Genomic DNA, 12,241 nt, shown 5'->3' with positions numbered 1-12,241 from the left:
AATATACGTTTAGTAAACTGTAATATATGTACAAGGAATTCTTTTTCATTTCATTTTATTTTACTACATTTCTGGTTCCTAAGGTAGTTTTGTTCTATTCATAGCAAATTATTAAATACATTGTATTTTAGTGCATTTATATTATTTAACTTCAAATCAATTTAGTTTTAGTCAATTTTACTTTATTTTACCTAAAACCTAAAATTTAGTTTTGAATATTTATTTTACACGATTACTGTTTTTTGCTGCCGCGGAAATACGTCACGCATACGTCAGAGGTCGAAGTTGAATCTTGACGCAGGCGGGCTCGTGGTGGTTGGAAGAGTCGCGGGAAACGTCTAAAAACAAACCTGCGGCGCGTGAAGGTGAGCGGCTCGGTTTCTCTTTGATCCGGACGCGGCTAGAGAGCAGCGGCTACCGCGCGCGCGCTGGTAAGGAACGGCCTCGCGGAGGAGGAGGGGGAGACGGAGCGGAAGAAATGGCGGAGCGACCAGAGGACCTGAACCTCCCCAACGCGGTGATCACCCGCATCATCAAGGAGGCGGTGAGTGGAGCTGAGCCCCGGGGGGAGGAGGGCAGGTTTCCCGCAGGTCAGAAACGATCTGACCGGCCTCCATTCTGCCTAGATCACTGGCGGGAGGGACTAGAAGTTGATTTTTCACCAACACTGCAGCTCTGAGATCAGTCAGGGCAGCTGAAGCTGCTGGCATCAATCACAGTTGGTCGTTAAGCCTTATGTTCTCCTACAACCCACCTCGCTTTGGAGTCCAGATTTATCTAAACGATCCAAGTTCTGGATTTTTGGTTCAGGATGTTTTCTAGTAAGAAAAACATTGTTTAGTCCGTGGGCCATGACAGAACCGACGCTCTCTTCTTCTCAGCCATGTCTTTGCAACTCTTTTCTTCCCAGAGAAGTGAGATGTTTAATCTCCTGGAAATGAAAATGACAAACTTTTCTCAGTGATCCATCAAGCTTGTTGTGGTATTAGAAGACATGCTGCAGCTAACCTCTGAAACAGCATTAAATGGATTTTAAATGACGCTGAGATCATGTGTGGAGGTTTAAAATCAGCACAGATCTTTAAAGCTGAAATCCTGGGATAACTTATATTACAACCTGTAAAAATCTTCGACCCCAAATAGATGCTTTGTTGCTCTTTCTGATTCACTGATTAGAATCCATGTCTGTTAATTGACTGGTCAGAGCGGATTTATTCAGTAATATTTGTGTATAATATAGTTTCGCCATTAAGACCAGCAAGAGAAAACATCCAGCCTTGAAACATTCTAAGGTTTATTATAATAAGAGGCGGTTCTTAACTGGTTCTGTTAGAGAACCAGTTAAGAACCGCCTCTTGGAGCCGTGTAATTCCGTCCCTGGAAGCGTCTCTTCCAGTTGGATCCTCCCTCTGCTGTGTTTCTGTTTGCAGGTCACCAGTCTGGATTTAAACTTTAAATAAATCTGTTTTCATTTGCCTAATTAAAACAAAAGCCGGTGGCTGTGGAGGATATTTACAATCCAATGTTCTGATTCGATCGGGTCGATATTAGAGATCCGCCTGTAAATAAACGGTTCACACCAAAGAACCATCTGAAAACGGTTCCGACCCGGTCCTGACCTGTTAGTTTCATCATCAGATTGAGGTTAATGGTTTCCGCCTGCTGACAAACCGGAGAGGAACCAGTTAAAGCTGAGGGAGGATTTTCTTCACACATCTACGTGGGAATGTTTTTTCTGATTCCGAGTGAAAAAGAGCAGTTGTTGTTTCCTGATAAGACGTGTGTGTTTGCAAGCTGCAGCCTGGAGATAACTCCTCCGCACCGTTTGTTTCTAACAGCTCCCAGATGGGGTGAACGTGTCCAAAGAAGCCCGGCGAGCCATCTCCCAGGCAGCCAGCGTGTTTGTGTTGTATGCAACCTCCTGGTGAGACTCAGGGAAAGACGCCCTTTATTCACATTCAGTGTTTAACACGCTTCTCACAGCTTAAAGGACCTGAATGTTACTCATGAAAGTCAAGCTGAAAGTGTCCTTCTTGGTTTCAGTGCCAATAACTTTGCCATGAAGGCCAAAAGGAAAACTCTGAACGCAGGAGACGTGCTAGCAGCGATGGAGGAGATGGAGTTCGAGCGATTCCTGGAGCCGCTCAGAGAAGCTCTGGAAGGTAAGGACATCCTGAAAGCAGAGAGAGAAACATGTTCAAGCTGTCTTTCTCAGTCCTGGTCCTCTGGTGGGTCCTGAAGGAGAAGGTCATATTTTCCTCATCCAGCCCTCGTTCCTTCCTATGTTCTGTCTAAACAACCAGACCTTCCTGAAACCTTTTAAAGTGGTCTTTGATCAGCTCTTCTCCAGGCTCCCTGAAGCGTCCTGAAGCCTCGACCTTCAGTGTTCTCTGGAGGTAACGTGAAGCAGCTGGGATGAGTTGGTTCCCAACTGGAAATAAGGTTCAAACCTTCACCTTATGCTCCAGACATCTGGATCAGGACTAGAAGAACAAAATCCTAGATACAAGCAGCAGAAACGAGCTTCTTCTGAACTAAGAAGAGGAGGGGAGCTCAGAGTAGAGCTTAGGGTTCCTTCATGGTCTACAAAAGTATGGAAACGGCAAATATTAATATAAGGAAATATTTTTATCTTCATGTATTTTTCTTTGTGTCCTTCCTCTCCTCCTTCCTTGTTTTTCTTTCCTTCTTTCCATCCTTCATTGTATCCATCCTTTCCTTCTCTTCATTTATTTTTTCCTACGTTTTCTTACATCTCTGTCATGTCTGGCATCCTTCTAGCCTCACCTTCCTGTTTCCTACCTCCCCTCCTTATTTTGTGTCCTTCATGTCTTCCTCCGTTGGTCCTCCTTTCTTCCTGTCCAGTTTGTGTGGAGATCACATATTTTGGGTCCAGCTGTCGCAGAAACGTTTGTCATATAGTTTGAAGCAGGATTAGGTTCTACAACAACATCCCAAGCTTTGAACATCTCCTAGAGCTCTGTTCAATCCATCATCTGACCATGGAGAGAAGCTGGACCACCTGCAGACCTACCTAGACATGGACGTCCACCTAAACTGATAAGGAGAGCATTAATCAGGGGAGCAGCCAAGATCCCCATGGTAACTCTGGGGCCACCCCTATGGCAATGGCAGCATCATCCTGTGGGGATGCTCTTCTTCAGCAGAAACAAAGAAGCTGGTCACAGTAGATGGTAAGATGGATGGAGCTAAATCCAGGAGAACCCTGGAAGAAAACCTGTTAGAGGCTGCAGTAGACCTGGGGGTGGAGGCTCACCTACCACAGGTACAATGGGATGGTTTAGATCAAAGCAGATTCACTTGTTTAGAATGGTCTAGTGAAAGTCCGGGCCTAAATTCAACCGAGAATCTGTGGCAAGACTTGAAAACTGATGTGCTTAGATGTTCTCCATCCAATCAGGCTGAGCTTGAGAAGTTTAACTTAGAAAGAGATGAGCAGAACGACTCTTTAGCAGCTGAAGGTGGTTCTGCAAACATTGACTCTGGGGGGTGAATACAAACAGTTTAGAGGCTTAACTTGTTTTCCTTCCACTTGTCTGTTCCATAAAATCCCAACAAAATAATGTGAATACTTTTGTAACATCTCATTGGTTTGTCCTCCTCAGTGTACAAGAAGGACCAGAAGGGAAAGAAGGAGGTGAGCGAGCAGAAGCGCAAAGATAAGGAGAAGAAGGTCGACTCTGGAAATGAGAAAAGCAGAGAGGACGAAGAGGGTGAGGAGGAAGAGGAGGAGGAGCAGCAGCAGTGCATGGAGGAGGAACCTGAGGAGGAACCTGAAGAAGAGGAAGTGGAGAACTGAGGCAAAAACACAGCTGTTATCTCGCCTCGGATCATCTTCAACCTTTAGTAGGATTCTCCAGACCTGACAACAGAAAGACTTACCTGGTGATCCTGATCCGTTTCATCTTCTTCATACATTCTTAGAGGAAACCTTCAGCTGAACATGTCCAGAACCTGGACTGGAGTCATGCTCTCCAGTGTCTCTAATTAACTATTTGTCAGAAGTCAGGTCTTTGTTCTTCTTGTGTTTCTCAAAGAAACTTAACTTTTAAAGGATCTTCAGACTCGAGGTTCTGATGTTCTTCACGCAGGTCAGAATGGTTGTCGTTGCCACACCTGATGTTCATCACCTGTACTTTTGTAGACTTGTCTATGACCCTTGAGATCTTTCAATAAATGTTTTGTAGAAAAATGAAGCCAGGCTGTTGGTTCCTTCCTGATGTGAAGCCTGGATGAAACCAGCTGCAGGTCCAGTTGCCTCCTAGTATGAACTCTTAACCCAAGAGTTCAACAGACTACAAACTAGTGATCAGATTTAAAGTAGTGGTTCCCCCCAGGATGACAGGATTTTTGCACATCTAGAGTTCATGAAAACAGGTATCTGGAAGAACATCTGCTGGTCAGCCATGTTCTCTGAACCTTCAGATGGACCTCCAAGAACAATCATCAGCTATGGATAACCGTTGTTCAGCTCTACAGTTACATTAATAAACTTTACTAAAGGCTTGAAAAATTTCAGTGTTTTTAGTTGGAGTTTCTGAATCAAGATCTTTTTTAGCTGTCCCTTTCTGTCCTCCACAACCATGGGTGGACACCAGCAGCTGTCCAGCAGACCGGTCCTGAGCCCAAGGAGGGTAAGCAAAGAATCTGGGTCTTCACAGTACCATATTCAAGCATTTTAAATGGAAAGTTGGGTGGAAGAAAAAAACCTGCTATTAAGTGCACAATGAACAGGGATAGCAGCACCCATCAGCTGATTATAAAGAACAGCATATTCTAGAGTGTGGAGATTTTCACACTGGCTCCTGAACCAGAAGTATCAAACATCTTGTGCATCCGGATCACCTTCCTTCCACTCGGCAGCTACAGCACGCTGACTGCCAGGTAAAAATGTCTCGTCTGAAACTTGCCTTCATTAACTTTTTTTTTTTTTGTATGCAGTCACAAAGATTTCTTAATAAAGCAGCAGCTGGAAACCCAAACTCTGGTTCCGTACCTTGTTCCCTAGCAGAATTAAATGTGGTGCATCAGTTCAGGGGAACCGTGTTCTGCTCAGCCTTCAGCTGCTCATGAACTACTGCTGTTATTTTACTGGACATGAAAGCCTGCAGCATTCAGACTCGGGTCATCCCATCCATACCAGGACCCCGGTCCAAATTTCCCACCTGAAGCCCAGAACTGAGTTTAAAATAATTTTGTTTCACTGCATCATTATAAACCCAACTTCCTGTTTTAGCTCCCGGTCCAACATGCACACAGACACCAGCTGCTCAGGTTCTACACATTTTATTCCAAAACCACCATGTTCACTCTGATGGGCACTCCACTTTCCCGCTGTTGATGTCATCGATGACATCATGAGGAGCACGACCATCGATGGTACATCCGACGGACTGAGCGGTTCCCAGGATCTCCTTGATGGTTCCTGAAGAGAAACAGAAACATGAATACTGAAGAACTGGATCATTAGGAGCATAAATGTTAAAACCGGATCAGTCTGGAGAACCCAGTTAAGTGAAACATTTGTTCCGGACTTTTCGGCACAGAGCGGTCCATCAGTGTGGGCAGCCCTGTTTCCTAAAGCCGGGTCGCTCTGAGCCTCCACTGGAGTATACCAAGCCACGGGGATGGGCAGGTATAGTGGCGGGAGGCTGACGGGATGTTTTAGGGACCTTCTCACCTGAGAGCTCTCTGGCGATGGAGCGGGGCCTCATGAGGCGGGCGATGCCGACGATCTCGTCAAAGGTCACGCTGCCGCTGTGTTTAACTGGAAGATTAATGAAACAAAGATGAAATCGGCTGCTGCTCCTCATCATTTAACTTCATGTTTCACATCAAGAGTCACTTACTGTTCTTGACCTTCTTCCTGTCACGAGGAGGCTCCTTCAGAGCTTTGATGATCAGAGCAGAAGCAGAGGGAACCACCTCGATCTGTACAGAAACCAGGAGTTTAGAGTTTCACCACCAGCTGCTCAGATCTTCATTGTTTTACACAATACACTAGGAAAGCAGTTACGTCCTACATCTGATATGTCCCGGGTCCAGCACACCTGAACCAAGTCCCCGAATTACCCCCTCAGCATTCAGTCAAGTTCTACAGAACCCGATTAATGACCCAACAATTAAAATTTAGGTGTGCAGAAGCAGACATTAAAAGGTTCCAGGACTAGTTAGAAGGTTTAATTACTGAATCTGTTTAAACAGACCAGTTTCAGAGCTGCAAGAACAAAACCAGTGAGAAGGTCAGAGGTGGATCTTCAAAGGAGCTCATTTAGAACCCTTTTCTGGCTCTGAAGGTCAAACTTAGATCCGAGTCTGACAGCCGGAGTCCTTCAGATAGGAATGATTCGTCTTGCAGCTGATATTTAAAAAGAAATGAACAGCAGGTCCTAAATGTTCTGCTCCAAGTGACTCAACACTTGTGAAAAAACAGTCTGATGCAAACTAAAACCCTCAAAGCAGAACCGCTCCAGAATTGACTGCAGGGTTTAGATTTATATTCCATCTGTTCACAGCAGTTTTCCATGAAATCTACTCAGATTCAGGCACACGTGACCTTTAATATCCTGCATCCAAGGGATGTAAAACAAGGAACCTGTTGTATGCTTCTGGTCTAGTTTTCGTTTTTTAAAGATGGAAGTTGGGGAGGTCCATTCCCCCCCATTGGGATCTAAAATGTTCTGTAGTGGCCTGGTGACTGTTTACATACAGCGGCCTGCCTGTTCTGGATGGTCAGCTTCACAGTGATCCTCAGGCCCTTCCAGTCACCGGTAGCCTTAGCGATGTCGTCACCAACTTTCTTTGGAGACTGAAGATGAAAAGGAAATATGGATCAGATTAAAACGAACAGACCAAGCTGGGTTTATACCAGAAACAGTCCAGTTAATGTTCCGGACTTTTCGGCACAGGGCGGTCCATCAGTGTGGGCAGCCCTGTTTCCTAAAGCCGGGTCGCTCTGAGCCTCCACTGGATCATACTCAGCCACAGGGATGGACAGGTATAGTGGCAGGAGGCTGGTTCAGGTTGCACAGTTCTGATACTCACCAGACCCAGAGGTCCAATTTTGGGGGCCAGAGCAGATGTGGCTCCAACTTCTCCTCCTGTGCACCTCATGTGCACTGAAAGCCAAAAAACAATTCAGGCATCATCAGATAGACGGAGGGAGTAAAAACAAGCAGTTTCACAAATTAAAAGGTAGGGTTTATTCCACAGAACCATCATCAACAAATGGTCCATTTCAGATTTCAGTCAGCAATCAATATCCACATCCGAAAACATGAAAGATAAGCAGTTGCTATAGTAACCCCCTTCACTCACAGGGACACCAGTAAGGTCTGATTTTCTAACATGTTTGACCTTTACTCGTAACTTAATGTCTTAAAATGAAATTAATTTCAGGAAGCGTCAGACCCGAAAACATTCTGACCAACAGGAAGCCGTTCTAGAGTTGCAGGAAGTCAAATATTCTGTCTACAGCTCAGAACCATTTCCCAGTAATGACAAGTGCTTTAGAATATCGTCCAACCCATTTTATCTGCAGTCACCTCATTTTCAAATGCTTTTCATCTCCTGAACTTTGATTATACCTTTTGGGTGAAGTCATTAGTGTGGTGTGAAGGTTTGCTGCTATCTGTCCAACTGGCTAAACATTACATTAGCCCGAAAAACGCAAGTTTATAACATATTGGCCAACAACTACTGCAGAAGTGTGTGTGGACCAACTTGAACACATTAAATTCAATACAGGACGTCAGCCTGAAAGTAGGAGCTTTACTGTTAAAAGCAATTTAACCTATTAAATTAAAACCGCGCATAGGCATCTCCCGACTAAATAACATGTTGGTATTTATTAAAAATGATCCGTAACAAGCAAGTAAAAACATTAATAATGAATATACCTGATAAACAAGCACATGGTTGAAGCTAGCCAACAGCAGCTAGCCTTAGCATTGGCTAGCTTGTCTCCCTGCACGTGGAACAGCACCTTCTCCGGCTAACATCTGTAATTTAACCCGACTCCTGCCTCCCATGCACCCGATTCGTCTCATTAACACACACACACACAGTCATCTAGATGTTCCGAGTCCGGTTTTAGTGTCCCATCTTTACCGTTTTCAGCGCTCGGCCCTCGGGCCACCAGGCGCGGAGGGAGCCAGCTAAGAGCGGCTCCATTTCGGCTCTGAGCCCACTTCAGCGTTTATTACCCAGAAAACATACCGATTTTTATCTCGTTGGGGTCGAATTTGGGCGGCATGTTGCTGTGGTGGAGGTTGAGCTCAGTTCAGCTTGGTTGGTGAGGGTGTCGGATGAACCCGGCTTCGGGACGACCGATAACTGTTGCACCTTCACCGCTACAGGGGTAAAGAAAGGCCGAACGGAGGCTGCGGAGCAATTTATAGCTCCACCAAATACCGCGAGACTTTCAGTTTCAGTGACGAAGACGACGACCAGCCCTCACTTCGTCATATTTTCCTTTTCTATACTTATCCACGTTGTTTGTAGACGGGAAAAAGCTAGAGAATATATGGAAAGTTGTTTTATAACCTGGAAGGAAAAACGGACGAAGGATTGAACATTCGTGTTTTCAAACAGTTTTCTCTTGTCCGTCTAAAAAGATAAAAACTTTTAAAATGAGAACATGAAGCTTCATCTCTTTTATCCTAATTGGTAACATTGTTAATTAGCATTAGGTTTGTTCACAACTGGAAACCTATTATTCTTATTTTCATTTTCAAAGTCCCAGCTTTCTGATCTACAGCTGTGTTAAAAGTATTTACCCCATACAGATTCCTTCTGTTTTTGGTTTTTGTCCCACTTAAATGTTCAAACTAGTTTATATCAGATGAAGATAAGCCGAGTAAATACAAACTGTAGTTCTCAAGCGATGATTTACTTAGCTCCAACCTGGGCCTAAGTAATCGGCACGCATCTTGTTGAATCTATATTTAGCTGTGTTTCATCACTTGTTTCAGAATCAGAATCAGAATCAGAATCAGAAAAGCTTTATTGCCAAGTACGTTTTTGGACATACAAGGAATTTGTTTTGGCGTAGTCGGTGCAATACAGTACAAATTAAACAGTATAAACATATCTACAATATAATATAAATATATGTGCACAGTTTTAAGTGAGTGAGAGTAAATATAGAGCAGTATAAGATGCAAGAGCAATACAACAGTGCAGGTGATCATTGTGCAAGTAAAGCAGGAGTCCAAGCTGAGCGTTAATGTAACGCATAGAGTTACAGGTTACAGGTGTCCTGTCAGCAAAAAAAGGGGGGGGTGTGGGTGAAAGGGAGAGTGTCAGGGTGGTTTCTGGGCTTTGTTAACCAGGCTGGTGGCAGATGGGAAAAAACTGTTCTTGTGGCGTGAGGTTTTGGTCCGGATGGACCGCAGCCTCCTGCCAGAGGGGAGAGTCTCAAAGAGTCTGTGACCGGGGTGGGAGGGATCAGCCAGAATCTTCCCGGCCCGCTTCAGGGTCCTGGAGGTGTACAGTTCCTGGAGCGACAGTAGACTGCAGCCAATCACCTTCTCAGCAGACCGAATGACACGCTGCAGCCTGCCCTTATCCTTGGCTGTAGCAGCGGCGTACCAGATGGTGATGGAGGAGGTGAGGATGGACTCAATGATGGCTGTGTAGAAGTGCACCATCATAGTCTTTGGCAGGTTGAATTTCTTCAGCTGCCGCAGGAAGAACATCCTCTGCTGGGCTTTCTTGATGAGGGAGCTGATGTTTGGCTCCCACTTGAGATCCTGGGAGATGATGGTTCCCAGGAAGCGGAAAGATTCCACAGTGTCAATTGTGGAGTCACAGAGGGTGATGGGGGCAGGTGGGGCTGGGTTCTGCCTGAAGTTCACAACCATCTCCACTGTCTTTAGAGCGTTGAGCTCAAGGTTGTTCTGGCTGCACCAGTCCAACAGATGGTCCACCTCCCATCTGTACGCAGACTCATCACCATCAGAGATGAGTCCGATCAGGGTGGTGTCGTCCGCAAACTTCAGAAGCTTGACAGACTGGTGACTGGAGGTGCAGCTGTTGGTGTACAGGGAGAAGAGCAGAGGAGAGAGAACACAGCCTTGGGGGGAACCGGTGCTGATGGTCACGGAGTCAGAGACGTGCTTCCCCAGCCTCACGCGCTGCTTCCTGTCAGACAGGAAGTCAGTGATCCACCTGCAGGTGGAGTCGGGCACACTCAGCTGGGAGAGCTTCTCCTGTAGCAGAACTGGGACGATGGTGTTGAAGGCAGAGCTGAAATCCACAAACAGGATCCTGGCGTAGGTTCCTGTGGAGTCCAGGTGCCGGAGGATGAAGTGAAGGGCTAGGTTGACTGCATCATCTACAGACCTGTTGGCTCTGTAGGCAAACTGCAGGGGGTCCAGGAGGGGGTTGGTGATGGGTTCAGTTCCACTGACCAAACTGAGGTCAAGATTTCACTTAAATAGAACTATGCTTACGACATGAAGCAGGCTAAAAGATCTCAAAAGGCAACACATCATGCCCTGACCTAAAGCAATTCAAATACAGATAAGAAACAATTGAATAAGAATAACCTGTTATAGGCGATGGATGGATGGATGGATGGATGGATGGATGGATGGATGGATGGATGGAGTTAAATTTAAAGTAAAATAAAAGGTCTTAATTAGTATGGCTTTTTAGAAGTGGTGTTACTGAGTCACAGGGTCTGAAGCTGGCTAAGATTATTCCCTTGTCCTTATCTTTTTCTAATACAATTGGCTGGAATTAAATAATATTTTTGAATTAAAATGTGTTTTTTAGAGTTGCAAACATATTAGTATGGGTCCTTAAAACTATGTAGCACAAAAGAACATTACTTGAATATCTTAGGGCATATGAGATAATCCAGCAGACCTAGCAGAATTATTTTATTCGCTGTATGAGTTGATATTAATGAGGAGTAACATCATTTTAACATTTTACAGTAAAGTGAATCCACCTGTTAGAGCTGCAGTTTCTGCAGAAATTAAGCGTGTGCACAGCAAGCTGTCAAAATGTCAATGTAAAACAAGCCCATCATCAGTGTTGTGTTCTAGTACATGTTTATGTAGGGTTGAGTTTACTGGATGTTGATTGGCCGTCAGTTTGTAATGTTTTCACCTGCTTCATGAACTGAGACTGGGGCTGAGCGCTGTATGTGGGTGCTGAGAGGATGAGCCTCCCCTGCAGCCAGCAGGTAATGGATCCGAGGCTAGAGCAGCAGTTCTGGGCCAGTTCTGCAGGTCTGTGTCATCAGCACACGAGTTGTGTGTTGAAGCTGTGTTTTCCTGGTCTAGTCCTGCAGGACTGTTTGAGTCAGAGCCGCTCTACAGGAATAGCTACAGAACAGAAGAGGGAGTAAGTGGGTGAGAAGCAGAGATCATTGCTGCCGGCCTGTTTAATATGCATGATGAAAATGTGTGAGGATGGTCAGAATCTCACAACTCCTACTCCAAAAGAACGGCTTTGTTTGTGTTTTCAGAAATCCTTCAGAGGAAATATCACATCGGAATAATCTGTTTGATGGCAGGTCTTTAAGCTGGACACTATGCAGGTTTTAAGGTTGCTTGACCTTTTTATGTTTGAGTGTTTGTGAAGTTTTCCATCTGATAAAAAAGCTTAGCATTAAGCCTTTAATCTGTTCAGAAAAAATACTGATAAAAATTTAGTCGGATGGGCAGAGAAATCAGTCGACACACAGAGGGACATTTCTGTTCCAGATAAACAGGTTTTTCTGCTGTTTTCGTCTGCTCATCTGACCAGGATGAAACCTAATAAGAAAGCTGCAGATTTCTGAGAGACAGCAGGGACAGATGTCAGACGTGGTTCTGAATAACTCTGTTGCTGCTCATTTTTAGCATCTGACCTCAAAGGAAGGAATCCGTCTGCTGCATGCAAACTGGTTCAGCACAGAAAACATGATGCATGAAGCAGACCAGTTTGAGGGTTTTTACCTGATGATGATTTGTCTTGGTGAATTATCTTTCTTTGTTCTTTGGACCTTATAGAAAGAAAATACATTTTTAGGGAATATGGAAATGTTATTATGTGTCTTTTGGTTGTATCCAGGGATGGAGTGTTGGCTCCAAACCCAGAACCAGCCCACCAATATTGGCTCCCTGGTAAAGTTGTGTAAAATAAATTCAGCTTTTATCTTAGCAGAGACACAGAAATTCAATAAACCCAACATATAATGTCGCATTTACTTATTAGACATAAAGTT

General features: G+C 44.7%; 2 protein-coding genes and 2 non-coding genes across 5 annotated transcripts; 1 reads left to right on the top strand and 3 right to left on the bottom strand.

Annotated features, from left to right (window-relative positions):
* The first annotated feature begins 261 nt into the window (after positions 1-261).
* On the top strand, positions 262-4,217 carry pole3 (polymerase (DNA directed), epsilon 3 (p17 subunit)). Its single transcript, XM_047363809.1, has 4 exons — positions 262-544; positions 1,839-1,924; positions 2,044-2,162; positions 3,627-4,217. Exons 1-4 carry the CDS (start codon positions 479-481, stop codon positions 3,818-3,820), a joined length of 465 nt encoding a protein of 154 aa, XP_047219765.1. The 5' UTR covers positions 262-478; the 3' UTR covers positions 3,821-4,217.
* Positions 4,218-5,291: 1,074 nt separating this feature from the next.
* Positions 5,292-8,397, bottom strand: rpl12 (ribosomal protein L12). 2 transcript variants are annotated; one of them, XM_047363807.1, is made up of 6 exons: positions 8,239-8,397; positions 7,066-7,139; positions 6,731-6,829; positions 5,871-5,952; positions 5,702-5,788; positions 5,292-5,446 (listed from the first exon to the last, which is right to left on the bottom strand). In XM_047363807.1, the coding sequence occupies exons 1-6, from the start codon at positions 8,273-8,275 to the stop codon at positions 5,328-5,330; spliced, it is 498 nt and encodes a 165-aa protein (XP_047219763.1). In that variant the 5' UTR covers positions 8,276-8,397; the 3' UTR covers positions 5,292-5,327. The 2 variants fall into 2 exon arrangements, with proteins under 2 accessions (XP_047219763.1, XP_047219764.1); XM_047363808.1 differs by having other exon boundaries at positions 8,131-8,251.
* On the bottom strand, positions 5,543-5,669 carry LOC124867654. Its single transcript, XR_007038117.1, has one exon. It is a non-coding gene; the product is annotated as a small nucleolar RNA SNORA65 (small nucleolar RNA).
* On the bottom strand, positions 6,905-7,031 carry LOC124867655. The gene has a single exon (XR_007038118.1). It is a non-coding gene; the product is annotated as a small nucleolar RNA SNORA65 (small nucleolar RNA).
* Positions 8,398-12,241: the final 3,844 nt, after the last annotated feature.

The sequence above is a fragment of the Girardinichthys multiradiatus genome, chromosome 4 (genome assembly GCF_021462225.1).
Source record: "Girardinichthys multiradiatus isolate DD_20200921_A chromosome 4, DD_fGirMul_XY1, whole genome shotgun sequence".
In the NCBI taxonomy this organism is placed as follows: Eukaryota; Metazoa; Chordata; class Actinopteri; order Cyprinodontiformes; family Goodeidae; genus Girardinichthys; species Girardinichthys multiradiatus.
Note: the sequence above shows the minus strand (reverse complement) of the source record. Positions and strands in the feature narration are given on the sequence as shown.